Source organism: Macrotis lagotis, chromosome 1, assembly GCF_037893015.1.
Source record: "Macrotis lagotis isolate mMagLag1 chromosome 1, bilby.v1.9.chrom.fasta, whole genome shotgun sequence".
NCBI lineage: Eukaryota > Metazoa > Chordata > Mammalia > Peramelemorphia > Peramelidae > Macrotis > Macrotis lagotis.
Genome location: NC_133658.1, coordinates 158,200,766 through 158,219,279, shown reverse-complemented (window position 1 = coordinate 158,219,279; position 18,514 = coordinate 158,200,766). Strand labels below are relative to the sequence as shown.

The 18,514-nt window shown below is 37.3% G+C and overlaps 1 protein-coding gene across 6 annotated transcripts in view; it reads right to left on the bottom strand.

The window, feature by feature from the left end:
- The window catches only part of LOC141504324 (two pore channel protein 2-like), a 129,031-nt gene that overhangs the window by 81,122 nt on the left and 29,395 nt on the right, over window positions 1-18,514 (bottom strand). For 3 of the 6 annotated variants that reach the window (XR_012473280.1, XR_012473281.1, XM_074209266.1), the window contains exon 1: window positions 6,953-7,372. The exons of 1 other annotated variant lie outside the window; for it this stretch is intronic. Coding sequence is in view for 3 of the 5 variants with exons in the window: in XM_074209266.1 (XP_074065367.1) it covers window positions 6,953-7,057 (105 nt within the window). In the remaining 2 variants the exon portion in view is untranslated. Of the gene's footprint in view, window positions 1-6,952; window positions 7,381-18,514 lie in introns of those variants that run through there. 2 more of the 6 variants (XM_074209269.1, XM_074209265.1) reach the window with 2 other exon arrangements.

Here is an 18,514-nt window from a genome sequence, read left to right as displayed (position 1 = left end):
GGAAAGCCATACCCTTGAAAGGAAATGAGCCACTAGGAAGGCTCTGCTCTACTGTTCAAATATGTTCTCTGGCTCAAGGGATGTGACAATGTAAATAAATAAAATGTAAGCAAATAAGTAAAATAGCACTGGCTATTAATATTTCTACATGTGTCTAAAGTTTAAGGAATAAGAAATATGTCTTGATATAAAGAGACATCTCTGACTTCATAGGGATCATTGATATCTGATGAGATGAAACCTATGACTGAAATATGATTTTGGGTGGTTATGATTTGTCAGTATAAAGAGGACTGATAAATGAGGTTGAGGAAATAAAACTAAGTCAAGAAGCTTTAGACCAAGAAGGAAATCTAAGACCCAAAGAAACATGACAGAGAATGGGGGAAAGGAAGGAGTTTGAGAAACAGATCATAAGCCTGGCACAGAGGTATGATGTAATAGTGATGGAAGACAATTATCAATTATTGGGACATCAGCATCAAAATAGCTAACATGCACATAGCACATACTATGTCCCAGGCACTGTGCTAAGCTAAAAACTTTATGATTATCTCATTTGATTCTCACAAAATCCCAGGGAGGTAGATGTTACTATTACCTCATATTATGGAAGAAGACACTGAGGCAAATAGAGTTTAAGTATTTGCCTTGGGTCACACAGCTAGTAAGAGACTGAGACTATATTTGAACTCAGGTCTTTCTGACTCCAGAACCAGTGCTGCATCTGCTATGCCACCAATCTGCCCTAGATCCAGTCTTCTCTTTTTGCTAAAATTTGAGAAATTAGTAATTTCTTGACTTGCCTTAATAATAATTTCACACCTCAAAAGATGGAAGAACCAATAAGGGAAAATTCTATTCTGTAATTGACTCTCTTTAACAGGAAAGGATTAGTTGCTGTGGTAGAAATAATGAAAACCTTGTGGGGAGGAAGTGACCACTCTCTTCTAGACAGAGTAATAGAGAAGAACAAGAAATCAGGTTAAAGTTGCTTGGGGGATAATAAGCACTCTAGATTTGGTGAAAGCACATTTCAAAGGGTTCAGAAGAAGGATAAGTAAGATTCCATAGAATAAAATCATAAGCTCCATAAAGGAGGTAAGCTCTCAAGAATAAAATTTCAAAGACACCAAGGGAAACGATTCTAAAATGGAAAGATTGGAGTTGCCTAAAAATATTGATACACAAGGAACTCACTAATCAATTCAGATTCTTTTTTTTTTAGTTTTTTTTTTTTTTTTTGCAGGGCAATGGGGTTAAGTGGCTTGCCCAAGGCCACACAATTAGGTAATTATTAAGTGTCTGAGACCAGATTTGAACCCAGGTACTCCTGACTCCAGGACGGGTGCTTTATCCCTTTATCCACTGGGCCACCTAGCCACCCTAAAAACCTTTTTTTTTTTTTTAGATTTTTCAAGGCAGTGGGGTTAAGTGGCTTGCCTAAGGCCACACAGCCAGGTAAATTATTAAGTGTCTGAGGTTGGATTTTAACTCAGGTACTCCTGACTCCAGGGCCTGTGCTCTATCCACTGCACCACCTAGCTGCCCCCTCAGATTCTTTAAAAAAGTAATATACAGATGCAAGCTAATTAAAATAAAAGAGTATGAACAGAAGGGCATGATGATGACACAGCTCTGTATAAAATATCAGAATGAGCTGATACAGGCCAAAAAAGTCAAGAATACCACCACAAAAGGATTCTTTAAAAATCATAATGGGAACCCAAAAAAAAATATCCAAGAGAAGTTCTCAACTTTGGGTGGGTGAGAAGATGATAACTGACAACAGAAAGAAGTTTGAGCAGTATCATTGTTATTTTGCTTATGTTCTCTCTGCCAAAGAGAATGACCTTTGCACTAGAAATGACAGAACAAAAATGATTAACAGAGATTTAATACTCAAGATAAGTAAGAAGGCACAAAGCACCATGCTGTCCCTGATGAATTCAGGTAATCTAGTCTCAAGTAATTCTTGTCAGGGACTGAAAAGACTGACAGAAAATACTGCTGAGACAAAGACCTTGATGTTTGAAAGGCCATAGAGAATTGGAGAGATACTATAAGGCTGGAGAACAGTTAATGCCTTTATTGCTCTTTCCAAAAAAAGAGAGAGAACAGTCTATCATTTATAGACTAGAGATCTTTATGTAGAGTGCCTAGAAGATTCTAGAATGGATCTTTAAAGAGATGGTTAGTGAACATTTAGAGAAGAAAAGTGGTGATTACAACAGTTTTAAGAACAGGTCACATCAGGAAAACCTTAATTCCTTATTTGACAGACTTATAAAATTGGAAGATTGTAAGAATGCAGTAGTTATGATTTATTTCAATTTTAACAAAGCAGTTGATTAAGTCTCTCAAGTTTCTCTTGCTGCTCTTTGAACAAGATTTTGGCTCTGTGAATTTTTATTGGGAGATCCCCATTCCTAGAATTCTCTCAGTCTTCATCTCTGTCTTCTGACTTCCCTGGCTTCCTTCAGGTCTTAACTAAAGCTCCACCTTCCACAAGAAGCCTCACTTGATCATCTTTATTTCTAATTTATTTTGTATATATCACTTGTATTCATAGTTGTTTGCCTTTTGGCTCCTTCATTACATTGTGATCTTTTTTAGATCCTTTCATTCACATTCCCAGTTATGAATACTGTGTATTTCCATCCATCTTATTTGTCTCCTGTTTAGTGAGATTCATGAGATTTAATGACTATAGTCTTTCTTTGTATTTCCAGCACTTAACACAATACACTTAATAAGTGATTAGTGATGATGATGATGTGCCACATCCTGTTCTTCAATTTGACTAGAGTGAGGATAAAAGAAAGAGATCAAGTATATTTTATATATATATATATATATGTATATATATATGTATACATATATATATATATATATGGAATTAAAAACTAGGAAAGTATAAAAGTATACAAGGTGCTAATTATATAGCCACTACTTGGACACAAAAATTTGAAAATGGAAATAAATTTGATCTTTCTGAGCTTGGTATGGAAAATCAAACAGATCAAATGATTTGCTGGTTGGTTGGGTCTTGTCCTTTGTTATGGAAGAAGACATCACTATAGTAGAGTTAATTACAGTATGTCTGACTGGCTGACCAGATCAATATGAACTCAGGAGCCTCTACCATAGATAGGGAACAAATAGTCCACGCAAACACCTGGGGTAGTCTCTCTAAACTTACATATCTCATGATGCTTTTGAGCCGTTTCAATTCTACCTTAGAGCACCTTCTCTGATGAGGGCATGCCATGCTGGGCAGTCCTGTGTCCGTGTCTAGAGGTCATTCAAGGAATAATAATAATAATAATGGCTAATATTATATAGCATTTTTAGGCTTGGAAAGCCCTTTATGTTGTTATTTCACTAGATCTTCCTAATACCCTGGGAAGCAGGTACTATTATCAGCATTTTCAGATGAGAAAACTGAGGCAGACTGAGATAAAGTGATTTACCCAGATCACACAGCTAATTAAACATCTGAGGCAGAATTTGAATTAAAGTCCTTCTTAGTCACTGCTATAATAATTGTTGTTCACTATGCATTTATTGATTTGAATGAAATCAACAAAAAATCTTTTCTACTCCTTATAAAATTATGCACATCTAACTTTAAAGTGAACAGATTATAGCTGCTCTAGGTCAGAGTCTGTGCAGGAGAAGGTACTTGTCTTCAAATTACCCCTACACCAGTTCCTTTAATAACTTACTTAGTAACCTTCCAGATGCAAGTTCACTATTATATCGTTAAAAAAAAGGACTTTCCTTAAGAAAGAATCAGTTGGTGGTCAAGCAGATGATTGTTTTCCAGCAATACCACTGAAAAACATTAGGAAGATAGGGAGAGAAGGAAACAAAGTTCAGCTTGGAGATGAAAGTACTGAAATTTGTGACTTGCCAGTCTTTTCAGCATTTCTGGCTCTGAAAGTTCTGAAATACTCCCATTACTTATTATATGTTATTTAGCAGCTATGCCCTGTGACTTTCAGTCCCAAAATTTTTAGAAATCTTAGTTAAAGTACTTTAAAATAATTTTAAATAACTGGCCTCACAGTATGTTAGACCCTTGAAGATCACTTAGTCTAATACCTCTCACTTTCCAGAGGAAGAAATTAAGGTCCAGAGACATGAAATCCCTTACATAAATCACATGGCTAGAATGTGGCATATCCCAAACAAGAAACCAGATGTCCCTGCTTTCTATCAATCATTCTTATCATTAGATCAAACCTCTAAACTTTACTACTTTTTCCATACTCTTTCTTTGGAAACAATTACATTTGTTACCCCTCCCCCCAAATCCAAGAATTGCCATCCAAGATGACCAATAGTCATAGAAGAACAATATGTCACAGATGTGAACTGTCCAGATCACCAGTTTTTAACTTATTTCAGAATTCAAATGTATTAGGGATATCCTAGATTTGAAGAGGATAGAAAGAATTATTTGCAGTCAGAATTCGTAAGACTGGGAGCTAAGAAAATAGAAGCAATATGATAGAGTAGACAAAACACTAGCTTGGACATCAGGAGCCCCCAAGTTCACATTCTCTTATTTAGCAATTTAATGACCCACAGCAAGCATGCATTCTATTCCTCTGACTTCTCATCTGTAAAATTAAAGGGTTGGATTAGTTGATAAAGTCCCTTTCAGTTCCAAATCTATAATTTGGTTTTACTTCTAAAAGTTGATGCTAGAGTCAGAAAGACCTGCCTGAATTCAAATCCAGCATAAAACATTTAATTAGTTGTATTGTTGTACCCCCCAAAATGAGATGGAGACCAAGCTATGAAATTTGGGAGTAAAGTTTATTACCTGACTGCAGATCTATATATCCTCAAATCACACAGCACCTAGTGTCCAGAGGATAAGATTTTTATAGTATTGGGGGGGGGGGTATTGTGAGCAAGCAGGGGACAGAAGCAGAGAGATAGCAGTTAGATACATTTCCTTGTCAGACTGTTGCATATGTGTCATAGTATAAATAGGAGGCCAATAAAAGACGGAAGGGGGTCAGAGTCTGCTTTATGTCTAACATGTTTCCTGTGACATGGGTAATCACGTATCCATGGGCTTCCCATAGGCTTAAGGGGAGTGGAGTTTACTATCTCATGGTTTTGGCTACATCTGGGGAAGGGGAAGGCATTTTTGGAAGGGAGCAGGAATTTTGCAGATACAGCAAAAGGATTAGGTTAACAAGAACATTTTGCGAGTCTCAGATAAATTTATGGTATACCTTGTGACACCCCCCCCCAGGTTCAACTAACTGTTTGATGTTTGAGTCTTGTCAGAATGTTCTCAGACCTAAAAGTGCCAGCCAAATTTGAATTACTGAGGAGTTTCTTGGAACCCAGAAAAGAGTCAAGGACCCCCTTTGCACAGGGGTTACATAAATATTAATGTTGGAATTCAGTATGACCCTGAACAAGTCACTTGACCTTAATTTACTGGAGAAGAAAATGGTAATCTATTCCAGGGGAAAAGATGCCAAGAAAACTTCATGGATAAAATGACTTGCAGGGTCACAAAGAGTGGAACACAACTGAACAACAATGGATAGCTGTTTGGAAACTGAATAGTGGGGTGGGGAGGGCAGTAATAGTACAAAAACATCCATAGAAATCAGGAAATGGCCCCAAACTAGAGTCCACATCCTAGGAAGTCCCCACTCCACCCCCATGTTATCCCTGAAATAGGAGAGAAAAAGTGGGACAAGTGATAGGTTTGTTTCCTCAGGACCTACAGATCAATGTAAGCCAAGTGTTAACTAAGATCGCTTCTCCAGATGAAGAGGATCATCTCACATCCACACAAAGCTTTTTTGTTTGCAATCTTTGCAAACTACTCTTGAATTTAGAGCTGCAATCTTAGCCTTATTGCCCTGGGTTTTTCCCCCCTTTGAAAATTTCAGGATAAGGAATTCAGGAAACAGGCATGTGGATTCACTGCAGTGATCTAGGCTAACAGAAAGTGAGGAGCCATACATCTCAAAGCTGAGAACAGAGTAAACTTTCCCAAAACAACCCTGTATAGGCTGGGTTCCCGCTTTACAGTATGGACTTCCAAGACACTCTCATTCCAAACAACAGGGCTTCACCTGCATCTAATGGAAGCATACTTAAAAGGTAGATGGCGTGTGGATGGGATGACGTTGGGAAATAGCCCTGGGACAGAAGGAGCAGTGAACTTTGTCGAAAGACCTTTTCCCTGTGTTGAGAGGACATGGGGATGGATGGAACCTGGCAAAGAACAATTTGTCCATTGCCCGATTTTACTTGGGTGGAAACTGAATCCCATAAAAAGGAATCCACTTGTCTATAAAGTCCGACCGCTAGTAAGTAGGAGAAATGAACCAAATTGTATCGCTCCGCTGTAGTGTGCCCTGGTGTGGTGATGAATAATGCTGGCTTAAGCTCACAGTATTAACTTGGAAATTTGTCTTTCCCTCCTTTCGACCCCTTCTAAATAGAGCACCAACTAACTCCCAAGTCCTAGAGGCATCGAATCACTGTTTTGAATTTATACTCAGCCTTTTGAAGAATGAAGGATCAAAGACAGAAGAGTGAGTCCAGCTGCCCTACATAAGCCTTTAGAAACGGTAGTTTGCGATCAGAAAAGGAAATAAGAACTACACTCTTCCTCAGGAAAGGCGAAGGGGAAAGGGTAGGGATTCAATCCTGCGAGCAAGTAATGAACAAGTCCTTTGCTTCTTCCACACGATCCTCTTGAAAGAGAGAAGGGTGTAAGACTATTAGTACTGTAAGAGTAACTTTAACCTTAACAACCTGTTTCTTTACCTAAGTAGGATGGAGGAGGAAGAGAAGGGCTACCGGGGCCAGGCAAAGGTTTTTCAGCCTGTAGGTTGGTATAGACAGGGGCCCCGGGGTCCTCCCACCCATCCCCGCTCCTTGCCCTTCCCTGCCTCGCCTTTACCTCTTCTGTGGGCTGCTGTAGCTCCGAGGTAATCTTGACTGGGCTCCCCTCCCCAGCCAGGGGGGCCTCGTTGCTCGCTTCCCCTTCTTCCGTGGTAACTGGCATCTCGAGAACTCAGCCAGACCGATGTGGACAGCCGCGGCCCCTGAGGGTCTGCCTGGAGTCTGGGGGGGGGGGGGGAAGAAGCGGGTGGCCCGGGGTGTCAGCCGCTAACCCAGGCTGTCGGGAGGTGCTCCGGGGCTCCTGGCCTGGGCGAGGGAGGGCGCATCCCCCGCTGCAGCCCCGAGGGCAGAATCTGAAGGGAAACCCAGGGCGGCTGGGGCGGGCAGAGAACTGAGGTTTTAATCGCCCATTCACGTGACTCGAGAGGCAGCGGGAACAATTCAGCCACAATCCTAGAAAGGGAGTGGAAATTCCAGCGGGGCCAGATGTGTGTGTGTGTGTGTGTGTGTGTGTGTGTGTGTGTGTGTGCAGACCTACAGACTGACCCTCCCCCAAAACGGGCCTCCTCGCTCGGCTCCCCCCAGCTCTGGCCCCTTTCCTTCCCTTGTCCTCACCCAGGTTGAACTGGAGTCTAAAACTTCTTGAAGAGGGAGAGGTCGCATACCGCCTGAGCTGGGAGGGGGCCCACCCAAGTGGGGTGCTGGGAACCGAGGGGCTAGAGGCTGACCAGCCCGACCTCTTCTGGAAGCTCCTGGGGAATCGGTCCTTTGGAAAGGTCTTCTAAACAGCGGTTTGCTTTGGCTTTATCCGCAACAGGCTGGAAAAGTCATCCCTAAGCTCAAAGAGGGGCCCAAAGAGACTCCAGGAAGACTAGGTTCCCAGAGGCTGTTGTTGCTGCCTGTCCGTTCTCGGCAAATTTCACTGTCTTTGGAGCGTTCTGGGGTACGGGGAATGAACAGTGCAAAAGAGTTGACAAAGAGTATGGAAAATTGGGGAGCTTTCTATATGACAACACGTTCGGTGTGCCTATTTGTTACTGGCACGATGGACACTTCTTTTGTTACCAGAACTCTGGACACTTTTTAAAGACAAGAAAACTTCAGACAAAAACAAACAAGCAACAATAAATCATATATTCCCACTTTAAGATCAATGAACCATTCATTGTTAAGCCTGAAAAAACAATAACCATTCCTCCCCCAAAGCAGTACCCCCTCAGAATCCTAAACCTCTGAGTGTCACTGAGATTACCTGGGGTTCTCCCAGACCAGGCAAACTCTCAAGTGATTGATTGTTAGGTCCCATCAAGTCCCAAGGTTTAGAAGTGTGAGAGATAGTTATCAGTAAAGGAAAGACTTGAAACTATGGAAATGCAGGATTTTCAAAGTACTGGAGGGCAGCAGAGCAACCATAGCAATTCTTATTTGTAGAGCACTTTAAGAGTTTGCAAAATACCTTTCATTTCATTTGTTCTTCAGTGGTGTCCAACTCTATGTGATCCCATTTGGATTCTTCTTGGTAAAGATATTGGAGTGGTTTACTATTTCCTTCTCCAGTTCACTTTACTGATGAAGAAACAAATACAGTTAAGTGACTTGCCCAGCATCAGACAGCTTATAAGTTTTTCAAGTGGTGAAGATGTATCCTTCTGACTCCAAGCTCCGAGCTCTATCCATTGTACCACCTATTTGTCCACTGAATCCAATTGTCTTTGAAAATTGACTTGAGAGTGGGATTTGTGCTGCCTTCTCCAAGCATATTTCAAGCTTCTTTAGCTGAAATTGGACTTTGCTTCTTAGAATTGTGTACTAAATTATTAGAGATAGCACTATATATAAATACATATATATATATATATATATATATATATATATATATATATATGTAAGAAAAGCATCATCATGTAATGGTCAGTCATGAAGACAAGGAGATCTGCTTCCAATGTATACCAGCTGACCATAAGCAGCTTCTCAGTGTTCCCTGATTATGAGTTACAAATCTATAGAAGTGGAAGGAGCTTTCACACTGGGAGCACACAGGAAATTGCCATGCCAATGAAATTAAAGAGCTAGACCAAATACTTATGTGTAAGTAAAACATCCAACAGAATCATACACGCTTTCATGAAGGATCCTAAGTTTTTGCAAAACTTGGTCAGAAAAACCCATGCTATTTAGTATGGATATAGTCTAGAAACCTGAAGTCTATTCTAGTATTTAAACAAAAGAAAAAAGAAAACCTAATATGAACCAGAACTAATGTTTTTCTTTCTTAGAGGTCTAGGATATGCTTGATATAATAGATGTAAGTACTTGTTGAATTAAAGTGAATTTACATGGTCAACTCCAAAAATGGAAGGAAAAAGTTTGTCTAGAGGAATAATGAGTAAAATGGGTAACAAAGAAAGGGAAAGGGTGAGAGAGAGGTACTAAAAAGAAAGTCAACTTATGTGAAGGACAGATAGAGATGAAGGAGAAAGGTACAGAAGGAAGGTTATGGAATCAAATAGGGATTCAAGCACAGGATTGGAGAGAGATTTTTAGTAGCAGTCAATGCTCTTAACCTGCTTCTGTACATAGAGAGCTGCCTTACATTATTTACATTATTATTTTCATTAGGTAAACAGTCCTATCTTGAATAAAGTATATGCATAAAGTTACTCTAATTTTTAAACATCACATTTCATTACAAAGGGCTGTGCTTGGCTAGTTTAATTTCAAATCACATCATGAAAATATATTTTAAGAGTTTCATTGGCTTCGTATTCTTCTTCAGCTCATCCAGATTACAATTGTGCCATGCTTTCTCATCCTTTGAAATTCTTAATCATATATTTACATAATTCCTTAATAGGTGGGTCTTTGAAGTCAAGGGGAACAAAATCATTCCATTAGGGCCTAAATTCTGGCAACAAATCTCTGCTCAAGTAACTAGACTGGACCTCAGATAACACACAGAGCTATTACTGGAATGGTATTGAAAGCTTTTCCAGTTTGTTAAAATCTAACAGGGCTTCTGCTCTACTGACCTCGCCATTAAGAACTTCTTCACAACATAATGAGGTGTCAGAATAAGATTTCTGAGGAGGTACAAAGGATTATGGAATTTAAAAAGAAAAAGCAAACAGATTGTTCTTACTGTTCCATATGGAGTGCTGGAAGTTTTATTCAGTATTTCCTGTTACCTAGTGTCAGTCATGGAAATGAGGAAAGGAGTTTGCCTCATACTGCACATTCCAATATTTTTATATAATGTGGCCCTGATTCCCCCAATGGGAAATAGAGTGCAAAACAGAATCCTGTATACCGATAGAGTAGGTCACAACTTGCTTTTTCCTCCACTCAGAAGAAGGATGACTGCTGACACTTTACTTTTCCCTCATTGCATATGGCTTGGATTAAACCATATGGCATTCCAGCAAAGGAATGCAGCTGTCTGCAGTTCTGTGCTTTATAAATAAGAATGAAATATACAGATGCAACACTGGAGCACAGAATCTGAAGGAAGAGTTCAAATGTCTTTAAGTTATCAAATATATTCTAGTTCAATTTAGTTTAAGATTTTTTTTTAGTTTGGATTTTTTAAAAGGCTATTTTCTCAAAATAACTCCCCTTTTCATTCTCAGTTGACTTTTAACCTTACAAAAAGAACCATAACTAGGGTGGGGTAACTGAATCTCTGTCCAGAAAACTGAAATTTAAAGGATGCTGACATCATTTGTACTCCTTTAGCGAACAGGAGGGAAAAGAAACAGGGTTAGCACCAACCAATTTGTCAATCTTCCCATCACCACCCTTTTAGCAACCTAAGCTAGGGAGCAACTCCCTAGCTCCACTGAATTTTTCTTTAACAACCAATTCAAGGATACCTTTTTTGCTGCTTGTTCTTGCTCCAGATATCATAATTGTTCATTATACTTATGGTTACAAATCCAGTGCTCTTGCACAAATTCACAGCATCATTCAAAGTCCAAATTGAAAGGGCTATCTAGTCCAATGGAATAGACTTCACAAACAGTGAAACTGTGATACAGAGCTCCATCATCAAAAAGTATTCTTGCTGGTCTACACTTTTTCTGTAGCAACACAACTGGAATCAAGTATGTTTCTAAATCTTTGGGATTTTGCTGTTTTGTTTTTTTTTCATACAAATGGAAAAAAAAAGTGGTGACAATGTGGGATTCTAAATTGCGCTAATTCCATATATTTTTGACTACTGTTTACAAGGCACACATTTGTTAACTATCAAAGCAGAGAAGAAGGGGATGTGAATAGAAAACCCAAACTCAGATTGGGTTAACTTAGTGTTTTGAGGATGAGTCAGGCTAGAAGGAAGTTATTTTGGCTGTCTTTATCAGAATTGTTTCCAGGAATTTTGTTCAATATGGGGCCTCTATAAAAGCCAGTGTTCTTGGCTGGGTGAGTTGTCAATCAGAATGGAGCCAACCAATAAAGTTGCTCCCTTTTCTCTGATGATTCAGTACAAAAATAGGGTTCTGAGCAATCCAATATGTCCACATCTACTTTAGAAAAGCTGGAGCAATAGCAAGACACAATCACCTGGGAGCCATGTATCATTCAGTGGTCTAATTTAAATATCCCCATGTTGTTACTTTTCAGTTTTAAAAATTGTATCTTTCACTTTCCAATAAATCCCACTTCCAGCCCCTCTCTGAGGAGACTCTCTTATAAAAATATATAAGGGGGGAGAGGAAGAGAAGCAGTTTAGCAAAACTAATCCTATGATAGTATTCCATATTCAAAAACACCCATCTCTGCAAAGAAGGTACAATCTTATATCTCTTTCTTGAGGTCAATTTAATTATACTGTTTCAAGTTCATTTTTTTTTTTTTGGTGTTGGTTATCCTCATCTCTGACACTTACTAGTTTTAAGACCTTAGGTCTTAACATTCCAACACCAAAAACTCACCCATAAAAAGAGACAACAATATCTGTACCACCCACCTTCCAGGATCAACTGGCACTATGTAAGCCATAAAATACTAAATGAATTTCATTTATTGTTATAATGACACATTTAGTTATTCTTTGGGGGGTTGGTCCAAACTTGGAATTTCACTGATATGGGCAATCTTAACATAGAAACTCCTTCAGCAAATCAGATCGGCAGAGTCTTAAAAAAGAAATTCTTTATGTGTCATAGATCTCTCTGGCAGCCAATCTGATGAAACCTAGGAACCTCTTTTCAGAATGATGCTTTTTGACTTTTAACAATTGAAGGAAATTCTAAATTTCAGTTGGAGGTCAGAAAGATGTTAATTTCAGTTCATGAACCTGGGAATATGGAGACTTCAGGTTCAGAACCTGTGTCTTAAGGGGCAACTAGATGGTATAGGGGATAGAGCACTGGCTTTGGAGTGAGGGAGATCAGAATTCAAATTCTGCGTCAAACGCATGACACTCACTAGCTGTCATTTAACCCTGGAAAATCACTCAACCCCAATTGCCTCAACAACAACAAACCTAAGCAACCTTCACTCAGAAAGTCACCTCAAAAGGCTGATTTGCCTGTGGTCACATAACTAGTATGTACAAAATGGAGATAATAATATCTACCTTCCAGGGTAACTGTGAGGATTAAATAAAAATAATGATTGTAAACACTTCCCATAGTGAGTCAAACATAGTAAGGGCTATTTATTATTATTATTATTATTACATATGTGCATAACGGATTCCAACAGTCCACAACTCTTTCAGGGTTAATTGAAGTGACTATGTAATAGTCAGTGTAATAGATGAATTATTTAAGGATATTGTTTAATCTAAATGGATACTATGAAAAAAGAATAGCTTCAAGACATGTTTTTTTCTTTTTCTTTCTTTTTGTTACAGTTAGCTATTAAGTGTGTTTATATGTATCATGGAAAGACAACAAAAGAACATCAATGATTATTAGCAATTTTTAAGTCAGATCCTATAAATTTAATTCAGCTGAGATTGGATTTTGGATTCTTTTAGAATATAATTCAGCAATCCTTTTTAACTGATTGACCCAGTGTACTTAAATAATGGTGAAGAAAAAAGAGATAAAAATAGGGAGGTGGGCAAATGGAACAAAAAGAAAAAGAGAAACCTGTGCTGAGAAGTGAGTCAGAATTACACTAAAAGTGGATATAATGTATCCTGTGCCACAGATTTATTCTCTCTGTTCTAGTCAAAGTTTTGTTCTAGTGATAACTCTTGAAAATACTCTTTTCAATTTCTATATTATAAAAGATTATGACAAAAATAAGGACTGGCACAATTAATTTTGGGAAGTTTCATCTGGGAAATGATTTTTGAATAATGAGTTTGAGTCATGATTTATTAAAGACAAAGCTGCTAGATTAAATGATCTCTGGTTTCTTTAGTTTAAAAGCTGTGATCTTGGTATCTGTGAAGGAAGAAAAAGAATTCTTTTAAAAGGAGTGATATCATGAAGTAAGATGGTAGGTAGGAAGACTCAAGCATAACAAATGATTTGTTTGGCTACCATTGAGGAACATTCTTGATTCTATATATTTCAAGTCATTGGAGGGGAAAGGCGGGGTGGGGGAGGACAGTATTTGCTGACCTCTGAGGAATTTGAAATGCTTTTAAAGTTACTTTGTTTTAGAAGAGCTATATCTTTCACAGTTTTTCAAGTTTTTTTTTTTTGTTTTTGTTTTGGTACAGTTTAGAGAAAATGACTTCTGGAGTTGTCTCCAACTTCTGTATCATGCTTTCCATACAGAAATAACAAAGCTAATGATAACTGGATTGATACTTTAAAGTTTGCATATTATTGACATACAGTAAGTAGCTCATTTAAGCCTCTTATGTTGTTATAGATTCTCAGGTTACTTCTGACTCTGAAGTTCTGTGATTCTAGTAAACAGACTTCGAGCTTATTGGTTTTTTAAAAAAGAGAGAATTATATTTCTCTTGGGGTAATTAAAGTTGAAATGATTGTTGATAGATATAGTTGAACAGATTGTATTTAGAGGATATGGGTATGGTTTGTTCCTGTCCTTCTATCAAAGAAGACCAAAATGACATCACTATGTTTGAGACAAATTACAATGCATCTGTCCAACTGTCAGTAATCAGACCAATACAAGTTTATAATGTTCTACCACAGATCATGCACAAATAGTTATGGTGAAAAGCTGAGGAGTTTAAAGTTATGTGTTTCACGTTTCCTTTGAGTTACTTTAATTCTTTATTGCTCATAGAGGTCAGCACTTTCTCTGATGAGGACATTCTATGCTGGACCTACCTGTGCCAGTGTCTCCCATACCTTACAATCATTTGTAAAGTTCCTAAGAGAGATCTTCAGGGTGTTCCCTGTACTTAGAGGCTCTTATTTAATTAAATCAGAAATGATTTTACTTTATAGATACATAGGGGTTTGTAGTACCATAGGGGCAGAGGGCACACTTAGAAGGGCTGGACATAAAGAGATTAGAAAGTGATTTTATCTTAACTCATACTTTAGTTAACTGGTGTTTAAATACCATGACTGAAGTGCTAAAGGGGGGAGTCTGGAAGAGAGTGTACTTGGTACTTTGGTTGGGGAGGGCTTTAGGGCTTTTAGAGTACTATAGAGATGGAGGGAAAGAGTATACTTAGAGGGACTGGACATGAAACATCATGCAAAGATTTGGCTTAGCTTGACACTAGCTACAATTGGAAGAAGTAGGCTTCAGGGGTACAAATGGTATATGAAATGATTTGACTTTTCATGATGCTTTGATTTATGAGGATTATGTGTTCATGGTGGGTCCTTGAAAAAGGGGTAAGGTATAAAGTGATTATAATTTGATATAATTCATGATTCTTGAAATGTGTATTTCTAATGAGACAGAAGATGGGAGGGTACTTAGTGACTATGAGGCAATGCTGCTTATCAATCAATCAAGCAACCAATCAATCAACCTTTAATTGTACTTTGATTGATAATACTTCTATCAGATCAGATAAAAAAAGTATAATTTGACAAAGAAATGTGAGCACAAGTCAGAGTTAAAACCATAAAAACATAAAAAGAAGGAGAAGACTAGGCATTAGTGGATAAATAACACCAGGTGAAGAAGCACAAAGACCTATTATAGACTATGGAAAGATGGGAGGATGTGAACACTGAGTAAATGCTATTCAATAGATTTGGCCCAGAAAGGGAATAACATACATTCCCAATTGTGTTTACAAATCTATTCTACCCTACACAGAAGTAGGGGAAGGGGAAGATAAATGGAAAGAAAAGGAAAGAAGGGACTGATAAAAGGGAAGATGAAGGTACAAGTGAAAGTAGACTTAAAGGTAAAATTTAAAAGAAAAGTTAAAGGGGGAAAGGGAGCAAAACAATGCTGAGGAGTAATAAGAGGAAAGGAAAGAGAAAAGTGCAAATGGGAAAAGATAACATGAAGGGAAATAATTAGCCATCTTAACTGTAAATGTGAATGAGATGAACTCTCCCATAAAACAGAAGCAGATAGCAGAATGGGTTAAAAACCAGAATCCTACAATATGTTGTTTACAAGAAACACATTTGAAAGCAGAGAGAGACACACAGAGTAAAGGTAAAAGGCTGGAGCTATATATACTATGCTTCAGCAGAAGTAAAAAAATTCAGGATAGTGATCCTGATCTTAGACAAAGCAAAGGCAAAAAATAGATCTCATTAAAAGGGATAAGGAAGGAAACTACATCTTCTTAAAAGGCATCTTAGGCAAAGAAATTATATCACTATTAAACATATATATATATATATATATATATATATATATATAATTTGAACACTATACCACTAGGTGTATGTATACATACATACACCTAGTGGTATAGTGTTCAAATTCTTAGAGGAGTAGTTGAATGAATTACAAGAAGATATAGGCAACAAAATTATAATAACGGGGCACCTCAACTGCCCTCTAAAACTAGATATATCTAATCACAAAATTAAACAAGAAGGGGGAGGCTAGGTGGTACAGTGGATAGAGCACCAGCCCTGGAGTCAGGAGTACCTGAGTTCAAATCTGGCCTCAGACACTTAATAATTACCTAGCTGTGTGGCCTTGGGCAAACAACTTAACCCCTTTGCCTTGTAAAAAGTCTAAAAAAATAAGCAAGAAGGAAGACAAGAAGGTGAATAAAATCTTGGAAAACTTTGATATGATCGACCTGTAGAAAACTGAATGGGGATAGAAAAGAATATACCTTTTTCTCTGCAGTACATGGCACTTATACCAAAATTGACCAAGTACTAGGGCATTAAAATCTTAAAATCAAATGCAGAAAGACAGAAAGAATAAATGCATAATTTTCAGATCTTGATGCAATAAAAATTATATGTAATAAAGGGCCAGGGAAATGAATTGGAAACTAAATTAATGTAACAATTAATTGGAAACTAAAACAACTTAATTTTAAAGAATGAGTAGATCAAACAACAATCATAGAAATAATCAAGCATTTCATCCAAGAAAATGATAACAACGAGACATTATACAAAAATATATGGGATGCAACCAAAGCAGTTTTTAGGGGTAATTTTATATCTCTAATGCTTATATGGATAAAACAGAGAAAAGAAGAGATCAATGAATTGGGTATGCAACTAAGAAAAGCTAGAAAAAGAACAAATTGAAGATTTCCAATTAAATACCAAATTAGATATTCTGAAAATAAAGAGATTAAGTAAAATTAAAATTGAAAGCAAGAAAATCATTAACCTAATAAATAAAACTAACAGTTGGTTTTATGAAAAAAATCAATAAAACAGATAAACCTTTGGTTAATCTGATTTAAAAAAAGAAGAAAACAGAATTACCAGCATCAAAAAATGGATGAATATTTACAAAAATACAAACCACTTGAATTAACAGAAGAGAAAATAAAATACTTAACCCCATTTCAGAAAAAGAAATTGAAGAAACTATCAATAAACTTCCTATGAAAAAGTCTTCAGGTACAGAAGTCTTTACATGTGAACACTACCAAACATTTATTAAGGAACAATTAATTCCAGTTCTACATTAACTATTTTTAAAAAGAGAAGTAGGAGTTCTGTAAAATTCCTTTTATGACATCAATATGGTGCTGCTGCCTAAACCAGGAAGAACCAAAACAAAGAAAATTATACATCAATCTCCCTAATGAATATTTTTTCCTTTGTTTTCCTTATTTTTTATTAAAGATTTTGAGTTTTACAAATTTTTCTCCCAATCTTACTTCCGCCCCCCACAGAAAGCAATCTGTCAGTCTTTATCTTGTTTCCATGTTGCACATTGATCCAAACTGAGTGTGATGAGAGAGAAATCACATCCTTAAGGAAGAAACAAAAAGTATAAGAGATAACAAGATCAGACAATAAGATATCTGGGTTTTTTCCTAAATTAAAGAGAATAGTCCCTGAACTTTGTTCAAACTCCACAGCTCTTTATCTGGATACAGATGGTATTCTCCATTGCAGACAGCTCAAAATTGTTCCGGATTGTTGTACTGATGGAATGAGTGAGTCCATCAAGGTTGAACATCACCCCCATGTTAGGGTGTACAGTGTTTTTCTGGTTCTGCTCATCTTAGCATCAGTTCATGCAAATCCCTCCAGGCTTCCCTGAATTCCCATCCCTCCTGGTTTCTAATAAAACAATAGTGTTCCATAACATACATATACCACAGTTTGCTAAGCCATTCCCCAATTGAAGGACATTTACTTGATTTCCAATTCTTTGCCACCACAAACAGGGCTGCTATGAATATTTTTGTATAAGTGAAGTTTTTACACTTTTTCATCATCTCTTCAGGGTATAGACCCAGTAGAGGTATTTCTGGATCAAAGAATATGCACATTTTTGTTGCCCTTTGGGCCTAGTTCCAAATTTCTCTCCAGAAAGGCTGGATGAGTTCACAGCTCCACCAACAGTGTAATAGTGTCCCAGATTTCCCACAACTCTTCCAACAATGATCATTATCCCTTCTGGTCATATTGGCAAGTCTGAGAGGTATAAGGTGGTACCTCAAAGAAGCTTTAATGTGCATTTCTCTAATAATTAATGATTTAGAGCAATTTTTCATATGGCTATGGATTGCTTTGATCTCCTCATCTGTAAATTGCCTTTGCATATCCTTTGACCATTTGTTAATTGGGGAATGCCTTTTTTTTTTAAAAAAAAAGATGACTCATTTCTCAGTGTATTTTAGAAATGAGTCCTTTGTCAGAATCATTAGTTGTAAAGATTGTTTACCAATTTACTACATTTCTTTTGATCTTGGTTACAGTGGTTTTATCTGTGCAAAAGCTTTTTAATTTAATATAATCAAAATCATCTAGTTTGTTTTTGGTGATATTCTCCATCGCTTCCTTAGTCATAAACTTCTCCCCTTTCCATAGATCTGACAGGTAAACTAGTCCTTGATCTTCTAATTTGCTTATAGTATTGTTTTTTATGTCTAAATCCTGTAACCATTTGGATCTTATCTTGGTAAAGGGTGTGAGATGTTGGTCTAATCTAAGTTTCTTCCATACTAACTTCCAATTTTCCCCAGCAGTTTTTATCAAAGAGAGAGTTTTTATACCAATAGCTGGACTCTTTGGGTTTATCAAACAGCAGATTACCATAATCATTTTCTGCT